The sequence below is a fragment of the Bubalus bubalis genome, chromosome 12, assembly GCF_019923935.1.
Source record: "Bubalus bubalis isolate 160015118507 breed Murrah chromosome 12, NDDB_SH_1, whole genome shotgun sequence".
In the NCBI taxonomy this organism is placed as follows: domain Eukaryota; kingdom Metazoa; phylum Chordata; class Mammalia; order Artiodactyla; family Bovidae; genus Bubalus; species Bubalus bubalis.
This window is the reverse complement of record NC_059168.1, coordinates 21769644-21792770: the sequence shown is the minus strand read 5'-3', so window position 1 is coordinate 21792770 and position 23127 is coordinate 21769644. Positions and strand designations below refer to the sequence as shown.

Here is a 23127-nt window from a genome sequence, read left to right as displayed (position 1 = left end):
TGGGATTCTCAAGGCAAGAGTACTGAAGTGGTTTGCCATTCCCTTCTCCAGTGGACCATGGTTTGTCAAAACTCTCCACCATGACCTGTCCATCTTGGGTGGCCCTACATGGCATGGCTCATAGTTTCATTGAGTTAGAAAAAGCTGTGGTCCATATGATCAATTTGATTAATTTTCTGTGATTGTGGTTTTCATTCTGTCTGCCCTCTGACAGATAAGGATAAGAGGCTTATGGAAGCTTTTTGTTGGGCGAGACTGACTGTAGGGGAAACTGGGTCTTATTCTGATGGGTGGGGCCATGCTCAGTCAATCTTTTGTCCAATTTTCTGTTGATGGGCGGGGCTGTGTTCCCTCCCTGTTGTTTGACCTGAGACCAAACGATGGTGGCCTAAAGGAAATCAGTCCTGAATATTCACTGAAAGGACTGATGCTAAAGCTGAAATTCCAATACTTTGGCCACCTGATGCAAAGAAATGACTCCTTGGAAAAGACCCTGATGCTGGGAAAGATTTAAGGCAGGAGGAGAAGGGGACAACAGATGATGAGATGGTTGGATGGCATCACCGACTCAATGGACATGAGTTTGAGCAAGCTGCAGGAGTTGGTGATGGACAGGGAAGCCTGACGTGCTGCAGTCCACGGGGTTGCAAAGAGTTGAACACAACTGAGCGACTGAACTGAACTGAAGTCAGATAATATGTATGACTGTCTTGCTCAAAGCCCTCCAGTGATTTTCCCATTTTTCTCAGAATAAAACCTAAAGTCTTGATCTGGCCCCTGGTACCCATCTAACTTCATCTCTGACACATCCTCTTTCATTCTGACCCCTTGCCAACCCAGGAATGTGCAAAGTTCTGTCCCATCTCAGGCCTTTGGACTTGCTAGCCCTCTCCCTGGGCACCTCCCCTTATCCTGCACTGCTCAGGCTCTCAGTTGAATGCCCTCTGATAAGCAAGGCCATCCATGGCCTCCTTACCTAAGCCAGCCACCACCTCACCCCTCACACCTAGTCTCAGAGCTCTTTCTCCATTTCTCTTTGTATGTATGACATGCTTGTGTGTTGGCTCTCTGCCCACCATGACAGTGGCGGGTCCTTGAAGGCAGTGGCCTTCTTGATTTGCTCACAGTTTCTCTCCTGTACTGAAGTCAGTCTCTGACACATACTAGGCACTCAATATAGATTTGGTCAATAAAAGACCACATGAAGATTCCATTCCACGGTCATCTGCCAACCAGATGAACAGAGCCAGAAAGGCCTGGGTGCTAGACCAAGTTCCCCCTCACTCTGAACAAACGCATGCACTCCAAAAAAGAAGAAATGTTCAACTGTTATTCCCTGAAGGGAAATTCACCCCACCCGCTTTCTTTTCCTTTGTGACATTAGAATGTATGGAATCGCGCAGCCCAGAACCAGCTGCTCAATCGTTACTAGGTAAAAGCTTGACATTTTCTGTGACACCCTTCTTGATTGTGTAGGCGTATCACAGCCCCACAGGCTGACTGCTTTTAAAAATAATGAAGTTGTACTAAATTTCACTTTAACCCATTGCATTCTTCACTCCTCTGGCTTCCCGCAGTCACTGGTATTTTTTTGGACAAGGTTGTGAAAAGCGGGCATCCATGCAGCCGGCCCTGTCCAGCTCCACAAAACTCTTAGCCCCTTAATCCATCTCTCTCCAGCTCACCCTCATTACTCCCTCTCCTTCACCTCAGTTCCCTTGAAAACCATTCCTCACTCCTATGAACACTCTTTAAACTGTTACTTGATTTGGAAAATTCTTTAAGAACTGGCTCATCCTTTGAATCAATACCGCATTAATCACTTGTGTTATCTCCTCCAGATTACCTTTCACACTTGGTTTAGTTTCCATCCCCCAGTCCACTTTATCTGAGAAACGTGTTGGCACAATAGTGATTTACTGTAGTCACAGCAGAGGCATATAAAGCAGACACAGATGCCCGATTGACATGTTTGCAGGAATACAGATGCTTACTTTATTCAACCTCAAAATCTACTTAGCTGTTCTGTTCAGGGTGTTAGACACCTCTAACAGAGGTGTCTAGTGTTAGACACACTAGAGACTGGCTGAGAGATCTTAGGTAATACTCAGTCTCAGTTTCCTCTCTTGTCAACAGGGATGACGATGAGGGCCTCCATATACCTTCCAAGGCTGCCTTGAGGTTTGGTTTGGTTTGGTTTGGTTTTGAACTCACCACTCAGTGATCAACCTCTCCAAGAGAAAACATAAAATGAAGTACCCTCCTTGATTCATTAGGAAAAAAAATAAGAAGAACCTGTAGGATATCCTTTTTTGACTCAACATCAGATGGCTTTACTTTACTGTTTGTGTAATCGCCATGCTATATTTTCAAAGTTGCACTCAACTTGGATAAATAGACGTTTACAGAAGTATTCAAAGTATTTCATGGGCTTCTCAAAAGTGTGGTGATTGCCAACATCCCTGGAAATCACATAAGCTCATGGATGTGTCTAGAGGTTCAGGAGAGGTGACTGGTTTTCAATACTGTACATCAAGACAGTCACAAAACAAGGACTAAAATCCATGAGTCTCTGAAATCTGATACTATTCCTAACCATATAGCCTCCTTTCTGAGTCATTGCTCTCATTTAATGATTTTTAAAAAGCCATCAGGAATGCTTTCTCAGGACAAAAGAAGGCAGACCCACCCACTTAAATATTAATCTTTGAGCCACCCTGGTGACATGGGAATTTCTCAAAATGTTCAGTGGGGGAAGTGCCAAGAAGGTAATTAAAATTGCTGTCATACCTTTAGGCTGCTGAAGGTCACTCATGTAAGGAGAGGTTCTGTGCTTGTAAAAATAGGTCTGGCATTCTTTAGGGAATTACAAAGGTCAGTGTGTGCTCTGGTTTAGAAATGCAGTAGCTTGATTAAAAACTGCAGAGCAATAACTTCCAAGGGGAACCATAAAAAAATGTGGGGGAGTATGAACATATCTAGATGTACACAACTTTGAAAAATAAAATCAAATATAGCTAAAAGTGGACTGGCAGTGTTTGTCCTGGGGCTCCAGTAGGTGGTGTGGATGTCATGTGGAAAAGTGGAAAAAGCAATGACTTTGGAGTCAGCAGGCCAGAATCTAAACCTTGGCTCTGCCATTTGATACCTTAGAGAAGGTGATTTAACCACAAAGAGCCTTAGTTTCTCCACTTAGAAAGGAGCTATAGAACCTAAAATGGACTGAAATCAGTGAATTTAACTCAGATGACCATTATATCTACTACTGTGAGCAAGAATCCCTTAGAAGAAATGGATTAGCCATCCTAGTCAATAAGAAAGTCTGAAATGCAGTACTTGAATGCAGTCTCAAAAATGACAGAATGATCTCCATTCGTTTCCAAGGCAAACCATTCTATATCACAGTAATCCAAGTCTATGCCCCAACCAGTAATGCTGAAGCTGAAGTTGAATGGTTCTATGAAGACCTACAAGACCTTCTATAACCAACACCCAAAAGAGATGTGCTTTTCATTATATGGGACTGGAATGCAAAAGTAGGAAGTCAAGAGATACCTGGAGTAGCAGGCAAATTTGGCCTTGGAGTTCAAAATGAAGTTGGTCAAAGGCTAACAGAGTTTTGCCAAGAGAACACACTGATCATAACAAATGCCCTCTTCCAACAACACAAGAGAAGACTCTACACATGGACATCACCAGATGGTCAATACCAAAATCAGATTGATTATATTCTTTGCTGGAGAAGGAAATGGCAACCCACTCCAGTATTCTTGCCTAGAGAATCCTGTGGACAGAGGAGCCTGGTGGGCTGCTGTCCATAGGGTCACCCAGAGTCAGACATGAGTGAAGCAACTTAGCAGCAACATATTCTTTGCAGCCAAAGATGGAGAAGCTGTATACAGTCAGCAAAAACAAGACCGGGAGCTGACTGTGGCTCAGATCATGAACTCTTTATTGCCAAATTCAGACTGAAATTGAAGAAAGTAGGGAAAACCACTAGACCATTCAGGTATGACCTAAATCAAATCCCTTATGATTATACAGTGGAAATGACAAATAGATTCAAGGGATTAGGTCTGATAGACAGAGTGGCTGAAGAACTATGGATGGAGATTCATGACATTGTACAGGAGACAGGGATCAGGAATATCCCCAAGAAAAAGAAATGCAAAAAGGAAAAATGGTTGTCTGAGGAGGCCTTACAAATAGCTGTGAAAAGAAGAGAAGCGAAAGGCAAAGGAGAAAAGGAAAGATACATCCATTGGAATGCAGAGTTCCAAAGAATAGCAAGGAGAGATAAGAAAGCCCTCCTCAGTGATGGATGCAAAGAAATAGAGGAAAACGATAGAATGAGAAAGACTAGAGATCTTTTCAAGAAAATTAGAGATGCCAAGGGAACACTGCATGCAAAGATGGGCACAATAAAGGACAGAAATTGTAGGGACCTAACAGAAGCAGAAGATATTATGAAAAGGTGGCAAGAATACACAGAAGAACTGTACAAAAAAGATCATGACCCAGATAACCATGATGGTGTGATCACTGACCTAGAGCCAGACATCCTGGAATGCGAAGTCAAGTGGGCCTTAGGAAGCATCACTACAAACAAAGCTAGTGGAGGTGATGGACTTCAAGTTTCAAATCTTGTGAAACTTGTTGTGAAAGTTGTTGTGAAAGTGCTGCCCTCAATATGCCAGCAAATTTGGAAAACTCAGCAGTGGCCACAGGACTGGAAAAGGATTGCATTCCAATCCCAAAGAAAGGCAATGCCAAAGAATGCTCAAACTACCGCACAATTGCACTCATCTCACACGCTAGCAAATTCTGGCTCAGAATTCTCCAAGCCAGGCTTCAACAGTACATGAACCATGAACTTCCAGATGTTCAAGCTGGATTTAGAAAAGGCAGAGGAATCAGAGATCAAATTGCCAACATCTGTTGGATCATCGAAAAAAAGAGAGTTCCAGAAAAACATCTACTTCTGCTTCATTGACTATGCCAAAGCCTTTGACTGTGTGGATCATGACAAACTGGAAAATTCTTCAAGAGACAGGAATACCAGATGACCTGACCTGCCTCCTGAGAAATCTGTATGCAGGTCAAAAAGCAACAGTTAGAACTGGACATGAAACAATAGACTGGTTCCAAATCGGGAAAGGAGTATGTCAAGGCTGCATATTGTCACCCTGCTTATTTAACTTACATATCAGAGTACATCATGAGAAATGCTGGGCTGGATGAAGCACAAGCTGGAATCAAGATTGCTGGGAGAAATATCAATATCCTCCAATATGCAGGTGACCCCACCCTTATGGCAGAAAGTGAAGAAGAACTTATGAAAGTAATGTAAGTAAAAGAGGAGAGTGAAAAAGTTGCTTAAAACTCAACATTCAGAAAACTAAGATCATAGTATCTGATCCCGTCACTTCATGGCAAATAGATGGGGAAACAATGAAAACAGTAACAGACTTTATCTTGGGGGGCTCCAAAATCACTGCAGATGGTGACTGCAGTCATGAAATTAAAAGATGCTTATTCCTTGGAAGAAAAGCTATGACCAACCTAGACAGCATATTAAAAAGCAGAGACATTACTTTGCCAACAAAGGTTTGTCTAGTCAAAGCTATGGTTTTTCCAGTAGTCATGTATGGATGTGAGAGTTGGACTATAAAGAAAGCTGAGCGCAGAAGCATTGATGCTTTTGAACTGTGGTATTGCAGAATACTCTTGAGGGTCCCTTGGACTGCAAGGAGATCCAACCAGTCCATCCTAAAGGAAACCAGTCCTGAATATTCATTGGAAGGACTGATGCTAAAGCTGAAACTCCGATACTGTGCCCACTTGATGTGAAGAACTGATTCATTGGAAAAGACCCTGATGCTGGGAAAGACTAAAGGCAGAAGGAGAAGGGGACAACAGATGATGAGATGGTTGGATGGCATCACCAACTCAATGGACATGAGTTTGAGCAAGCTCCGGGAGTTGGTGATGGACAGGGAAGCCTGGCATGCTGCAGTCCATTAGGTTGCAAAGAGTTGGACATGACTGAGCAACTGAACTGAACTAAATGTTTGTAAGGAAGATGGCCTGGAACAGTCCCTAAGAAAACTCAGTTCTTCCCTTCAGCATCTCATCAATGTCAAGAGACAAAACTGGAGAGGACTTAAAAATCAGAGCTTTCTTTTCCACTTCTCATTTATATCTAACATTTACAAGAATGAAGGAGACCTGGAAATTGACAGGAATAAAACTCCAGCACCAGCCTCTTAAATTCAAGTGCTTTGAAAATGGGAAGTGGTTTTTTTGAGCACCCAAGAGAGTCCAGAACTAACAAATGGAAACCAGGGCTTAGAGAGAGATGAGAAAACCTCAACAATTTATGCAGTTGCCTGGGTCCCTTTCTGCAGCCCAGTGCTTAACAGCTTCCACCGGTGTGGAGAGCTGTGATGTGTTTTATGTGTGCGGAATGAGTTTGAAGCCCACTGATGCCACATCCAGTGAAGTTAGGTTCCAGCATGGCCCAATTCCCAAAGCAAGTATTGAGGTCTCATCACAGTCAACTTGATTGACAGGCAAAGCCAGGAGGATAAAAATAAATGGTGTTTTATAATTCAAGAACTAAACATCCAGAGCCTGACATCTCTCTGTGATTTTTGAGGGATCTGTTGTGTTCTGGGGGCACTGTCAGTTGGGGTCCCAGGCCCTTCTTGCCAGGATCTAGTGGAGTCTTCATGAACCCCTGTTCCAGCAAAGATTCCATACACTTACCAGAATTCCCAGAGAATGTCATTCCACATCTACACAGTATTTAGGGGATTTACCTCTAGGGGCCTGTGTAGATTTAGAATGTTTCCTAAATAGCTTGAGAATACAGTTCTCTACACTCACAACCCACACTCTCAAGGTGGTGGCATCATCTAAGACTTGGCCATCCAGAACAAGCAGATGATGGGGTAGTGGTCTGTGCATTTGGTGAATGTCAGTAATTCCAGCCCTCAGACATGATGGAGACTTAATGAGAGCAGGCCAATAGTCTGTCAGGTCGAATTTAAGCTAGGGGTAGCCAGGGCATGACATCTGCCTTCCCCATTCACTTACAATCACTACCTCCTTTCCTCTCTGGCTGGACTGAAATCTTCCCAAACACCAGTAATTGATCAAGTTCCCACTCAGACTGAATCCTATTTGCCAACACTGGTTTAAGCACTTTTGGAAAACAACTATAAACCAAAGAAGACGAGGCTAGCATTGGATCAATTAGAGAGAAGGCACATTGCAGTTACTAGAACACATTCTCAGCTACAGCTTTTCAATCCTGGGCTCCACTCAAGATCTATCTTAACCCAGGTGCCATCCTAGGTGACACTGTGTTTGCCATAAAACTTTGTATTGTTTTCTTTTTTCCAAATTACTATATGCTTTTTTGATATAAGAACCATAATTTCCTTAGTAAATAACCTATTTTCTTGGGCTCCAAAATTGCTGTGGATGGTGACTGAAGCCACAAAATTAAAAGATGCTTGCTTCTTGGAAGAAAGGCTATGCCAATCCTAGACAGTGTATTAAAAAGTAGGGACATCACTTTGCCAACAAAGGTCCATAATAGTCTAAGCTATGGTTTTTCCAGTAGTCATGTACGGATGTATGAGTTGGACCATAAAGAAGGCTAAGTGCCAAAGAATTGATGCTTTTGAACTGTGGTGCTGGAGAAGACTCTTGAGAGTCCCTTGGACTGCAAGAAGATCCAACCAGTCAATCCTAAAGTAGATCAGTCCTGGGTGTTCACTGGAAGGACTGAAGCTGAAGCTCCAATAATTTGGCTGCCTGAGGGGAAGAGCTGACTCATTGGAAAAGACCCTGATGCTGGGAATGATTGAGGGCAAGAGAAGGGGATAACAGAGGATGAGATGGTGGACAGCATCACTGACTTAATGGACACAGTTTGAGCAAACTCTGGGAGATAGTGAAGGATGGGGAAGCCTGGTGTGCTGCAGTTCATGGGGTCACAAAGAGTCAGACACAACTTAGTAACTGAACAACCAAAAATTACTTAGTTGTCATTCTTGATAATGTCCCCTCTTTTCCCCCTCTCCATCTACCTTATCAGCATGCCTTGTCAATTCCATCTATAAAGTATACCTCCCCACTTCTATCTTCATCATATTCGTACCCACCATTACACCTCCAGAACTCCAGCAACAACCACCCCCCCTTCTCAACGGGCTTCTCCACTTCAAGTGTTGCCTCCTTCCAATCTATTCTCCATCCAGCAACAACACTGACATTGTTAAAACAGAAATAAGATCCCATTGTTGTCCTTCATTAAAGACTTTCATTGCCTTTCAAGGCCAGAATAAAACCTCATCTCCTTATGGTGACCAGGAAGGCCCTGCCCATCTTGGAAGTCTCTCCTACACCACTGCCCCTTGCTCTTGCCCCTCCAGTCAGTGGTCTTCCCTCATTTCTTGTCTGCAGACAGACCCTGACGCAAGTCCACGTGGAGCCCAAGGCCTTGCACATAGCAGACAGTATTCTATAGTACGGTACATGCTGACAGAGGAAAAAATAGGAAGACAGAAAAGTATCTTATTTTATAGCCAACCATTTTGTTTTCCTCTTACAGATGTTGTAAGAAGACATATTCTATTAGATTTTAGGACAATTAGAAATCTTTCTTTTGAAGGATGGCAAAATATAGGTTGTATACAAAGAGGAAATAGAGTGGATGGCCATGTTTCCAGTATGCAGTGGGGTAACCTGAGCATCTTCAGGCATTTGTGGTTGTCCTACAGCAAGGAGAACTTCCGGTCAAACGACAGGGCCCCAGGGAAATTCAAATAATGCAATTTAAAAGGGTTCTTGGTCCGTATAGCTATTTACGTTCAAAGGAAATCATTTTTGAAGCATTCCTTTCAGAATTCCAATTAGAGATTTGAAACATATCAGCACATAAATGGAAAAACTTTAAATGAGGTGCAGGACCATATTGAGGTCACTAATGTAGTACTGTTTGAACCATCAAATAAATGTCCCATGGACTTAGTTTGTAACACATTTCAAGTTATATCTGGGATAGTTTAGGTTCATAGTCCTTTTAATTATTCTAATGAGACTTCCTTGCTTGCCAAGCTATATTCTCATTCCATTTAGCCTATTATACTACTGTTTATTTTTTTATGGGTCCCCTAAAATTGGTGCTAACAAAGTCAGTTCTGTCCAGAGAAGAGGAGAGTTTGTTTTTATGACTGAACTCATACATTTATTCCACAAAGGTTTATAAGCACCTGTTGGGTTCCAGAGCTAAACATTGGAGACAAAACTCAAACAAGACACAGTTTACACCTTGCAAGAGTCTCTCATCCAGTTAGGGGTGAGTAGGTGATCAGTCAACTGGGAAGTCTTCAAGAGGCAAACTCATCCCCCCCCCCCCCGCCAAAAAAAATTAATAATGTACTTTTCATGTTACTGAGGATAGATTCAAATAACAATGATATGAAGTGAAGTACATAGCCAATGAAAACATAATTCAAAAGAAACTTACTTAATAACTGGATTGAATTACTTTAATCCTGGATTTATGGAATCGTGTGGGGCCTGAAGGGACTTCCTAGGTGGTGCTAGTGGTAAAGAATCCACCAGCCAATGCAGGACATCCAAGAGATGCAGGCTTGATTCCTGGGTCGGGAGGATCCCCTGGAGGAGAAAATGGCAACCCACTCCAGTATTCTCATCTGGAGAATCCCATGGACAGAGGAACATGGCGACTTACAATATATAGTAAGAAAAGAGTTGTTGAAATATATAGTTGAATATATGGTTGAAATATATAGTTGAAAAGAGTTGTGACTGAAGTGACTTAGCATCCACATGGGGCTTGAAAGGGTAACAAATTTTTTATTTGTACTTTATTGCATTTTACTAGAAAAAGCTTCACAGGGGCAATAATTTTGGTCTGTTTTGCTTCATTGGTGTTCCCCAAGTGCCTAGAAAACCACTTAGAATTCAACAAATATTTAAAGTATACCAGGACTCTTGCTTATTAAGGGTCCATGGTGCTTCAAAGAAGGAGGGGATAGGGTTTCCTTTGAGTGGGCAGCAATGTTCTAACATTGCAAATAAACCAAAAATGATACTGATAAAAGGAGGGGTCCATGTAGCCTATCATTATCTCATCAAGGCTTTGGGTAGAGCTCTCTTTTTCGGTAAATGTTATCTATATATGGCAGATGGACTTGAATCTTAGTCTACAATCTCGGGTGTTCTGTAAATTTATTTACTTTTTATTCAAAGCCCTTCCTTGCAGGTCTAGGGGGTATTTGCTCTCAGTCATTACTGGGGACACACACAAACTGTACCAACATTCCCAGACCTCCCAAGGGTCAGACAGGCCACCACTGAGAGGTCCATTATTCCAAGGAGTGGTCCCTCCCAGCCCATTGATTCTGTTGCTCTGAAACCATGGTTGGGGCATGAGAGCCATTGTACTAAGGGCCCAGTATTTCTGGACACCCACACAGCCATCCTTCCCAAGGTCCTGATAACCTCAAGAAATTCATGTGCTTGTGCTTAGTCGCTCAGTTGTGTCCGACTCCATGTGACCTTTCTGGACTCCATCCATCCATGGGAATTTTCAGGCAAGAATACTGGAGCGGGTTGCCATTTCCTCCTCCAGGGGATCTTCCCGACCCCGGGATCAAACCTGGTCTTCTGCACTGCAGGTGGATTCTTTCACCGAGTCATTGGTCAAATCCTTCCAAGAAATGCACAGACCCAGCTAATCACAGGCCTGCCACCCTTTTCTCTCTCCAGTCTCCGGGATGCCCTTGAGCACTTCTCGCCCACAAAGTCAGTCCTCTAGCCTGGCCTCCCTTCTGGACTTCTGCATCCTCTCTTCAAGGATATCAGCTACCTCTGCTTTCTGCTCTGCAAAAATACCTGAGGCAAAAAATAATACACACACACACACACACACATAGCCTAGCTACAGGCATGCAACTCCAAGTGGGAGAGAGAGAGAACATGAGAACAACATTAATTAATTCTTCTGCACATGCAGTACTGTGTGGCCATTTCAATCACTCCTCATTTGCAAGACAATTAAGAAAACACCTCTATGAGAAGCCTAAGGACTGGAAGCCAAATGCCTGTCTTTGGCAACATTTACTCACACTCTAAGATAGTAAATAGAAAGCAAGAAACCTTGCTCTGAGCTCCCTTTGGCTGAAAGGCAGGGAAGCTCTGTTCTTGCCAACACACGTTTGAATCCTAAGTGTACTCCCCTGGCTTCTGGGCAAATCTTTCTAGTACATGAACCCTTCAACCTTCTGTCACTCTGAGGCTCTCTTCCACTCACACCTCAAGCCCCTGGGAAGCTTTTCAGAAACTTCAAAAGTCACTTACTCAGACGCTGCTCTGGTGGTTGGAATATAAATGCTCAAGAGTCCTGACATCTTCTATGGGACTCTTTAAAGAAAACTTCAAAGAAACGGCTCTCCGGCTTTGAAAATTTCCCACATAAGTAATAAATGAAAATAATTGCCCCTTTCTATACATCTCTGATCTCATCCAGAGGGATGGGTTTATTAAATAGGCCTGAGAGATTGTCGGGGAATATAGCCACAGGCCTCAACAAGAGCTTATGAGATCACCCAGATCATCTAACCTCTTCTGAAAGGCTTACGTGAAAATATGTGGACACCATCTCTTGGAAATCAAGTTTGATTTTTGGGCAGGGGTAGGTAGATTATCACTGTCCTTCTACAATCACCAAATCAAGTTTCATCATGAAGAGAGAAAAATCTTTTACAAAATTAAAATCTGAAACACTGCTGTACTCCTGGTGTAACATCTTTTCTCTTTTATAGACCATCTTTCTCACATGTTGTGTGTAGAATATCAGATAATGCCAAAGTTTTTAAAAGGAAAAGCAAAAAAGTTAGCTAGTAAACCCACCCTTCCATTTAGGGCTTCCCAGGTGGCATAGTGGTAAAGAATCTGCCTGCCAATGCAGAAGACACAGGAGATGCTGGCTCAATCCCTAGTTTGGGACCATCCCCAGGGGGAGGAAATGGCGACCCACTCCAGCACTCTTGTTGGGAAAAACCCATGGACAGAGGAGCCTGCTATATATAGTCTGTGGTGTCATCAAGAGTCGGACACAGCTTAGGAACTGAACATACACACTCTTTCATTTAAAAGATAAGGAAACGCCATAAAAGAGTTTTAATTTTGTCCTATACCCACACATTAAAAAAAAAAAAAAAAATGAAGCAAATGCTCTGAGTCTGCCCTTCAGCTTCATTGTCAGTAAAATGGAATAAAAGTACCTACCTGGATGATCAGGCCACTCAAGATAGTCTCTTGCTCTCAGCACATCCTCTGCTTGATCCATCCCTGCTTTACCTACACCCTACTCAAGGGAATATGCTTGCCCCCCTGCCCCTGAGGCCAGAATGGCTCCACCTGCTAGTTTATTAAAGGGAACCATACACCCTCATGATAGTTGTTAACCTGCGGGGCGGGGGCTATGAGGGAAGGTGTCTCAGCTTCTTGTTTCCCTGGTAACTAATGAGCCAATCTGACATCAATTCCCTGAGAAATGGTAGCCTCCTTCTCCCCCAGGTAGCAAAGACCACTGCCATAGCCTGCCTGCCATCTACTGAGGGGTATTGCTCTAGATCCTTTTTGCTTCAGATGTGTAAGATTTCATGTCCAATAAACTGTTGATGTCTCTCTGTCGCTGTCTCTGGGCTCTTTCTTCCATCTTGAGGCTGGTCATCCACAAGGCTTGCAGGGTGCTGCCTAACACTACCTGATAGAACTTTTGAGAGGATTTGAATGAAATTATACCTGGAAAAAACAGTCCAGTTACTGGCACACAGTACGTGCTAAATAAATGTTAGCTATTAAGGAGATAACCACAGCTCTGACACAGTACAGTGACTCTTTATCACAGCTGCACGTCATACCTGAGGTGTTTCTTTTCCAAAATTATTCAAGCTGAGGCCCAGCTGCAGATATTCTATGATAACTGGTTTGGGACAGGGCCCAGTTTAGGTACAAGTGAAGATGATTAACAGGTGATTCTGATGTGCAGCCAAGGTTGAAACCCATTGGCTTAGGGGGTCCAAGGATAAGGCCAGAAACTGTAAATCCTTATCACTGGCTAAATACCAGGCAGACCGCAAACAGGAAGAGGGAGAGAAGAAAACTCAAAATACTTCACTGAGGTTTTAAAAGAAGCTTGAAAAATGATATCTTTTGTCAATAGCATATGTGTGGGTGCCACAAAAGATAAATAAAAATGACCAACCTCACTGAAATGAAACAAGTCTGTTAAAGAGTTCTCACCTGTCCAAATGGCTAGGAAGACCTACTGCCAGGGCTGAAAGACAGAAAAACACACCCAGATTAACAAGGAGTCAGTCATTTAATGCCGAGATCCGGTTAACATAAAGAGACAGGTTGAACAACAGATAGGACTTCAAACAATACTGCATAGTATTACAGGGTAACTCTTCCACAGTTGGTCTGTTTCTCTTATGATTTTGATTCCAGTACGAAGAAGGAGAAGAGACTTCAATTAAAAATAAATAAGGCAACAGAAGAATCTTCCTGTAACAAAAAACATCAACAAATAATGCACAAATATTTGGAGCTGACGCAACAAGACACCATTAGGACAAGTTCTGAAGGTGCAGCATGAAAATTTAACAAGCATGGTACAACAACAAGAAAATTATACTCGCTTTGTTATGAATCCTTTTGCAAATAGAAATGACTCTCGGGTAATTGTTATATACAAACTTTCTGAAATAAGTGGCAATCGTACAAATTTTTCCATTGCAGTTTCCTCTCTTTCTAAACCGAGAAATGTTCCATGGCACTATTCCCTACTCCTCATAGTCAAAGCAAAATAGTCATTAAAGCACTTGAATCCACAGTAGTCTTGTCCTTAGAAGAGTATGGAGGTTTTGCATGATTAGATATCAGTCATCCACAAGGGGCTGGCAGGCAACAGACTGGAATGTAAAAGACGGTATTTGTGCTTGGGATCCTGACTCAAACTCTGCTCCGTCCCCTTCAAGAGTCTTCCGCACTGTGGACGGGGCCACCAAGCAGTGAACTGGAGTGTGGACAGTCATACCGTGGAGTCCCTGCCAGACTTTAGATGTGCAATCTTGGTCCGGCTGATAAATGGGTAAGCAATGCAGAGACCTCCAGCTGCCACAATAAAGCCTAAACTGCACCAGGCACAAAAGATAGACCAGCTGTAGCCGTGTTCCACATCATCAGGCAGGCTATAAATTAGCTTCGGGAGCCGGTTCAAATCATAGGAGATGCTGGCAGCGTAAGTGCAGAGGGAAATGGTGCAAAATATTCCTATAAATAATACAAAGAGAGCAGAGTGATCCGTTACTGTTTTGCCAGACAGGCCTTTGTGAACATCAGATCAACAGATGAGATGATGAGTCCAAATTAATAAAAGACCCACAATTCTTTCACTTGAATTACTTCATTCAACAAACATTGGCAAAACCTTTATGTGCCAGACTGTATGCTGCTAGGTTCTGGAGACACAGGAGTAAAAAAAAAAGATATAGGAAATTCTGGTAACTTGAATTATTCAGAATTATCTAAATTAAATGGTATGTATATATGAATTTTTTTCTTCTTAAAAACTTAGAAATTTTGATTATTTTTAAGGAAAAAATCTTCTATAATCACTCAACCCTAATACAAACAATTTTCATTTCCTTTTGATTATTTTTGTTTATTTTTGGCTGCACTGGATTTTCTTTGCTGTGTGCAAGCTTTCTCTAATTGCCGTGAGCAAGGGCTACTCCCTAGTTGTGGTGCTCGGGCTCTAGGGTGCCAGATCGGTAGATGTGGTGCTCGAGTTTAGTGGCTCCAAGGAATGTGGGATCTTCCTGGACCAGGGATTGAACCTGTGTCCCCTGCATTGGCAGGCAGATTCTTAACCACTGGACCATCAGGGAAGTCCCAAGTCTCATTTCCCTTTGTTCTATACCTGAGTTGATGCATTTTTAGAGAGCTGCAGTCATACCAAGTCTTTCTTTTTCAATTAACATTATCCTTGAAATTTCTCTGGTTGTCTGTGAATAATATCTCAAATTAATTTTTACAAGTTTCTTTTAAGGCACAGAGCTTGGCATGTTCTAGGGCTTCAAAAATCTTTTTTTTTTTTTAATGAATGGATACAAAAATTTAAAATAACATAAATTAAATCCAAGAAGCTGGAGTTGATGTAAAATAGCTGACATCATATATAGGAGATCTATAACTCAACCGCCCAGAATGCAGGCAATTTGGGTGGCTTAAGGAAAATGAGAGTCCCTTGGACTGCGAGGAGATCCAACAAGTCCATCCTAAAGGAGATCAGTCCTGGGTGTTCTTTGGAAGGAATGATGCTAAAGCTGAAACTCCAGTACTTTGGCCACCTCATGCGAAGAGTTGACTCATTGGAAAAGACTCTGATGTTGGGAGGGATTGGGGGCAGGAGGAGAAGGGGACAACAGAGGGTGAGATGGCTGGATGGCATCACTGACTCGATGGACATGAGTTTGAGTGAACTCCGGGAGTTGGTGATGGACAGGGAAGCCTGGCGTGCTGCAATTCATGGGGTCGCAAAGAGTCAGACACAACTGAGCGACTGAACTGAACTGAAGGAAAATGAACAATTTAATTTGTTCATGTCAACATGTTATATACAATTGTCCTTTCAGAACACTAAAATCAGCATTCTGATAAAAATGCTTCAAAAGCCCAAAAGACAGGATTCTTAGTACTCATGGATGTAGATGGTTCTATTTCACCACAGTGGACCCCCAAGGATGCTCCTTTTTGGTAGGCATGGGATTGCAATAAGGCAGTTGCCGAGCTGAAGGTGGGTAATAAATACAAAAATCCAGTCAAGGATCAGAATGTTTCGTTCTGCTCTGAGTCCTACACATCTGTTTTTAGTATTTTGGTTTATCCTTGTGTACAAAGGAGGTTATATCCATTTGCTGGAAAATTGCTTTGGTAACCTTAGGGATCTCTGCAGCATCTCCATAGGATTCGGAGACAGGTTTGGAACTGTAAAGACAGGGTGAAAAGTAACAGACCGCTGCATCCCTTTTTAATAGAGCTTTGGGGATCAGAAACACCAGAAGAAAACAAACTCAGAACAGGCAGCAACCAGGAGGAAATAAAGATCACCTTAATGCCTCCTTTTTCCCCCTTAATGACATTTTTAAGTGCTAGAATTTGTCTGCACTTAAATCGCATAAGGACACATTGCCTGAATCCTTTTCCAAATGTGCATTTAGAAATATTTTAAATGAAAAGGACACTTGATCTGAGGTGATTTGATATCGCCTACTCTTGGCATAATTCTATTTTTAGACTCTAAAGCAATTATGTTTTATAAAATCTTGTTTTCTGACTTCTTGCTCCAAATTATTATGGTAAACACATTGCTTTTTGAGTTCTCTAAAGAAAGATCATGATGGAAATAAGTCTTTCATAAAGGATTGGTCCAGTTAAAACCAGAATACTACTCTGCTTTTTTTTCAAACCATGTAAAGAGCAAATGTTCTTGCATCTACATGAATGTTTTCACTGGCAGCAAAACAAAGACAATGTTTTATACAAGGCCCGTCTAATGAGTGCTGGTAATAGAACAATAGGCAGAAGAATTTGATCCCTAGAGTATCAACAGGTAAAATACTAAAAATAGAACAGTAACCTGCTCACAGGAGAACCAACTCTAATCTGCATTTATGTGTCTGCACACAGCTGAGTGCTTGAAAGTGAAGCTTTTTACAAGTAACATATTTTTAATGACCTCAGAAAGTATGAGTTCAAACTAAGACTTAAGCAGCCTTTGATGTCCAAATGCATTGGGCTGGGATGAAAGTAATATGTATTCTGGTCCCCAGCTCTACTACTAATCACTGTGTGACCTTGAAATTACCTAACCTCTCTGAGTTTCATCTAGGAAAGAAAATGAGGGCTTGGTTCCTGAAGTCCCTCGCTGTGCCAATTTTCAGAGACTCTATTATTCCACAATATAGCATAGAGCCAGGCCATTTCCCAAAATTTCCTAGTGAATCTAGTACTCAGTATTATACAGCTAAATAAAAATTGAAAGAGTCATGAATTTTTCTTTCTGCACGTACTCCTTTTGATTTTATACTAAACTTAGATTTTATTGGCATCTATCCCCTGCCAACACCCAAAACTGCTTTGAGTGAAATGAATTTTTTTTCCCTTGGTTTCTTCTCATTTTATTATATAAACAATGATTGTACAACAATTAGAAAATGCACATAATACAATATTGTGATAGTTTTTGCCATACATTGACATAAATCAGCCACGGGTGTACATGTGTCCCCCACCCCCCATCCTGAACCCCCCTCCCGCCTCCCTCCCCATCCCATCTCTCTGGGTTGTCCCAATGCACCAGCTTTAAGTACCCTGCTTCATGCATCTAAACTTGGGCTGGTCATCTATTGAGTGAAATGAATTTCAGCGTAACAACACCAGCTCATACTGAATAGAAAAAGATTGTAACCTAAGGATTTAATCTCTCTCTGCCCTGAGTGTCATGCCCAGGGCACTTACTTTGTGCTCACCTCATGGACACTGTGAATGATATCACTAATAAAAGTTTTTTTTTCCCCCCACCAAGTTGCCAGAGAGCTGAAACTCCCCTAATGTATACATTTGTACCCACACCCCACACCCAGCAGCAAAAACTGGCAAATTCATGGCATGCTTTCTGGCTACTGACCTCACCCTTGGATCCATCTTGCCTCGCAAACGTGACTGCTTCTTTGTCTTATTTGTATTTCTTATTTTTATTTATCTTATCTTGAAATATACACATCTCTGTGCCACTTAAGTTCTTTCTGGAATAGGACATCACCAAACCTTGATGAAAACCTGCTTTATTTCCTTCTGCCTTTACTCTGTCAGCTGGGATGGGGTAGAAGAGACTCCATGAGCCCATAAATATGCCGGATATCTGCCCCTCCCCCTCCCCACAACTGTCCCCAGAGGCTGCTATTCTGGGGACGTTGTTTTCTCCCTCCAAGATGCTCCTGAAGTGGTTCTGAGTGAGAGAAAAGTAAAGATGAGCCAAAGAGCATATGTAGGAATTTCCCCTTTCTGGCCCTCACAGCTCTAAGGAAGTTTGCACACACATAGCTGCCACAGCTCTTATTCATGGGCTGGGCAGCACTGTTTCTGATTATTACAAAGAAATGTAGGGACAGGAGACAAAGCAGTGTTTCCAACGCTTGAAACCAGCTTTTGGAAAAGAGGCCTACTCCTTTCAAGATATAAGAAGAGGAAAGAAAAACCCTTCTAACTTCAAAGACGCTAAGGAAAAGTGTTTAAAAGACGAAAACATCTTTGGTGCAGCTAGATTAGTAGTCTTGGTCAGTTTTGACCCTGTTGAATTTTATTTTATTTCCCTACACATGTCTTATAGTCTTCATGTGTGTTAGTTGCCTGGGTTGCCTTAAGAAAGTAGCAGCAGTCTGGATGGCTAACACAACAGAAATTTACTTTATCACAGTTCTGGAGGCTGGAAGTCTGAGATCAAGGTCCTAGAAGGGTGAGTTTCTTGCAAGGCCTCTCTCCTTGGCTTAAAGCTGGTGGTCTTCTCCCTGTGCCTTCACACATCCTTCCCCTGATAACTATTTGAGTCCAAATTTCTTCTTTTTTATAAGGACACCAATCACCTTGGATTAGGGCCCACCCTAATGACCTCATTTAGATTTAATTACCTCTTTAAAGACTCTGCCTCTAAATACAATCACACTCTGAGGTTCTAGGAGTTAGAACTTCAACATATGAATGGGAGGCGGGCCACACAATCCAGCCGATAACATTGTGTGCATGTGTTCAATGTATGAAGTACATTTCTATCCCTTTTATCAGATCAGATCAGATCAGATCAGTCACTCAGTCATGTCCGACTCTTTGCGACCCCATGAATCACAGCACGCCAGGCCTCCCTGTCCATCACCAACTCCCGGAGCTCACTCAGACTCACATCCATCGAGTCAGTGATGCCATCCAGCCATCTCATCCTCTGTCGTCCCCTTCTCCTCCTGCCCCCAATCCCTCCCAGCATCAGAGTCTTTTCCAATGAGTCAACTCTTCGCATGAGGTGGCCAAAGTACTGGAGTTTCAGCTTTAGCATCATTCCTTCCAAAGAAATCCCAGGGCTGATCTCCTTCACAATGGACTGGTTGGATCTCCTTGCAGTCCAAGGGACTCTCAAGAGTCTTCTCCAACACCACAGTTCAAAAGCATCAATTCTTCGGCGCTCAGCCTTCTTCACAGTCCAACTCTCACATCCATACATGACCACAGGAAAAACCATAGCCTTGACTAGACGAACCTTTGAGGCCTAAGCAAAACTTTACTATTTTAAGAGTTATTTACTCAGTTTGATCCCTGGGTTGGGAAGATCCCCTGGAGAAGGGAAAGGCTACCCATTCTGGTATTCTGGCCTGGAGAATTGCATGGACTATGGAGAAGGCAATGGCACCCCACGCCAGTACTCTTGCCTGGAAAATCCCATGGACGGAGGAGCCTGGTAGGCTGCAGTCCATGGGGTCGCTAAGAGTCAGACATGACTGAACAACTTCACTTTCACTTTTCACTTTCATGCATTGGAGAAGGAAATGGCAACCCACTCCAGTGTTCTTGCCTGGAGAATCCCAGGGACGGGGGAGCCTGGTGGGCTGCCGTCTCTGGGGTCGCACAGAGTCAGATACAACTGAAGCAACTTAGCAGTAGCAGCAGCATAGTCCATGGTGCCTCAAAGAGTCCGACAGGATTGAGCGACTTTCACTTTCTTTCACTTTCACTCAGTTGTTCAAGAGTTATTTATAAGTGGAATTCCCTGGAGGTCGAGTGGTTAGGACTCTGCACTCCCCCTGCCAAGGACACAGGTCCCTAGTCAGGGAACTAAATTCCCACAAGCTGTGAGGCATAGCCAAAAAATAAAAAAGAATTATTTGTAAGCCCCTCCTAGGTTCCAGACCCAGTTCTGGTTATCATAGAGGTAGCTGAGTTGAATGAGTTCTTGATGGCCACAGCCATCATTTTCTTGACACTAACGTGATCATGAACCCCAAATGTTCTTTCCATTCACTTCCAAGCACGCATCTCAGGGAAAAGGAGTAGAGACCCCTCCCCACCCCAGACTTCCTGTAAGTTCCACATGGGGCCTAATAGCACGGAGGATATGGGAGTCAGCAAAACCTGCTGAACAAAACTGAGTTCTGTGCAATGCAGTGAGTTCTACACACCTAAGAACCAATTCATTCCAAACTGCCTTCTGTAAGATTTACCTTGGAAAAGGAAATGGCAACCAACTCTAGTATTCTTGTCTGGAAAAATCCCATGGACAGAGGAGCCTAGCGGGTCACAGTCCATGGGGTCACAAAGAGTCAGACATAACTGAAGCGACTTAGCATGCAAGGTTTATCTAGGTAGCAAGTTATTTCAGATAATGTTGCCTTTTTGTCAGTAGCAACTTAGTTAATGCAAGATACGGGATGAGGGCATGGAAAGATAAGGTACCAACCTTGCATTTCAAAGTTCTAAATCAAATGATCCTTCTTAAAAATCCACGAGGAGAGAGGTCACCTCTCTTTCTTCTTCTCTTAGACTTTTCCTTCATTTTCTCCTCTCTCCTGACCAACCAGGAGCTCCCTGGGGCAACCACCACTGATACTTTTCAGCCCAGCTAGTGGTGCCAAGGGAAAGGAGTTTATAAGCCCCAAGCCTCTGTCCTGGCTATTGCTGGTAGCATCATCAAAAGGGTGAATAATTACTGGTTCTGAAGAGCCCTGTAGGCAGTTACTTTTCTTATAAAATATTAAAAGGTTTTCTGCCAAAATTCTTAATTAGAAGATACGGTGATATCACAGAATTACAAGACTGGAAGGGATATTTTCAGATCAGGAAAGAAGTGAATTTATGCTGCATCTCAGATCATCAACCTAATTTCCTTCCCTAAACTCTTCTCAGTGCCCGTGGCCAGCTGGTACAGTATAATTAGGGTAACTGGGCCCACTCTTCTCACCATCCTCCTTTGATGTGCTTGAAAGGCAGAAGAGAGCGGAAGTTGCTTCATCCTGGTTAGCCTGTTTGATAAATAACGTAGCTGCAACACCCAAAGGCATAAACATTGATTTTTTTTTCTTCCCCTACTCCTTCAAAAGATGGCCTGCCCATCATTCTGGTCTCTGCAATTCCACACACACACACAAAGCTTCATGCTACTTTTCACACAGATTACTCAAAGAGCCATTGCTAAGTTGCCTTAACTAAATGACTGGGCAGGACTAACAGAGACAGATGACACTTCTTGAAAAAATCAAATACATGATCCACAGGCTGTAAACTACTAAACCCAGAAAGCATCCAATTGTCTTCTGAGAGATTGCAGCAGTGTAATTGACCAGCAAATCTTGGCCTGATGTGACACAAGGCTATTGACAGTCCTTATCGATCTTGCCTAGTGTGAATATTCATATGTTTGGCTGCAAAAATGTTAATGTATTTGATTTTAGACCCTGCTTAGGGTGTTAGATAATACAGAATACATGCACTATATTACCTTTCTAAAAATCTAAAAAATATATATTTTTTAAATCCTGAATTCCAAAGTGCACCTGGAGCCAAGAGTCTCAGATATAGCATTAAGAACCTATAGTTTTAGGAAATAATCAATGGATACCCTAGATAAGTCAATATACCTACAGAGGAGGCCTTTTTAAAAAAAAAAAATTGAATGTATTGAAGCAAAACAATGGATTGCCTAATGTGGGTGTTACCCATCCCGGAACTTGGCTGGGGTGGCCTGGACTGTTTCTTCTTTCTCTGCTGTCCCAAAAGCCCTGTATTGTTAGCAGTGGTCACTCCTGGCACAGCCTATAAAGGGGAATGGAGGCCCCAAAATATTTGCATTGAATAAATTAACTTTTGAAAATATTTATATATCTGCTGCTGCTGCTGCTGCTGCTGCTAAGTCGCTTCAGTCGTGTCCGACACTGTGCGACCCCAGAGACGGCAGCCCACCAGGCTCCCCCGTCCCTGGGATTCTCCAGGCAAGAACACTGGAGTGGGTTGCCATTTCCTTCTCCAATGCATGAAAGTGAAAAGTGAAAGTGAAGTCGTTCAGTCGTGTCCGACTCCTTGGGATCCCATGGACTGCAGCCTACCAGGCTCCTCCGTCCATGGGATTTTCCAGGCAAGAGTACTGGAATGGGGTGATTTATATGTGTAACAAATGATAATCATCATTCTATCACAATGGTGATCAAATGAAAGCATCATTTGAAGCTGAGGCACATACTCACTAGCAGTGCCCAAAGACAGTGCTGTCTGGTCAAGGGCAGCCTCCCACCCTGGATCATTAGTCTTATTTCCTTTGTCCTCTGGATACGCCTCAGTGACAGGGTGTGTAACCCCAGAGGACATGAAGTCAGAAGGTTTTATTTGGGGCCCTGTGCCCTTGGCCCTGCTGGCGGACTGCTTGAGAGCCCCAAGGGAATTAGGATAAGTGAGCGTTACAGCCCTGCTGTTCCACATGTGGGTAATCAAGAGCTGTCTGTATGCAATACGGCAGAAGGAGAGATGGTTTCCAAGTTTCCATTTTAACATCTTAACTGTCACATCACTGAGGATCTTCATTGAAGGTTTGACTAATAAATTCAGGTAGAGTGAAGACGCCAGCGCCTTAGAAGAGGCTAAGATTAGCATCAAAAATCGGTGGGAGTGACGCTGACTAGGACTGCCGAAGACATTTCTGCTTAATTAAAATCAATTCTTTTAACCCTTATTTGCTCTCATCTGCTGCTGCTACATGGAAAGGTCCTATAGCTAATTTATCTCATGCAGCGGATTAACACAGCTATCTCAGTGTTTACAAGGAAATGGAAAGGTATTATTTGTAGTAGCAAAAATGAAACAAACCTCCCTGAATCCCATAGTACAGGACTACAGCACAGCAAATCCCCTCCATGGAAGAAAATGCAGCTATTAAAATTGATTAAAAACAGAACACAGAACAATATAGGGACATGGGGAATG

At 42.6% G+C, this 23127-nt stretch overlaps 1 protein-coding gene and 1 long non-coding RNA gene across 5 annotated transcripts in view; both read right to left on the bottom strand.

Moving 5' to 3' along the window:
• The window catches only part of LOC123328438, a 28820-nt gene extending 19128 nt beyond the window's left edge, over positions 1-9692 (bottom strand). Inside the window, exon 1 of the long non-coding RNA XR_006543261.2 lies at positions 9542-9692. This is a non-coding gene — a long non-coding RNA (uncharacterized LOC123328438). The remainder of the gene's footprint in view (positions 1-9541) is intronic.
• Positions 9693-13410: 3718 nt separating this feature from the next.
• The window catches only part of TMEM178A (transmembrane protein 178A), a 59519-nt gene continuing 49802 nt past the window's right edge, over positions 13411-23127 (bottom strand). For all 4 annotated transcript variants that reach the window (XM_006071209.4, XM_044925845.2, XM_044925844.2 and 1 more), the window contains one exon: positions 13411-14382. In XM_006071209.4, coding sequence (XP_006071271.1) covers positions 14141-14382 — 242 coding nt within the window. In that variant the 3' untranslated portion in view covers positions 13411-14140. The remainder of the gene's footprint in view (positions 14383-23127) is intronic.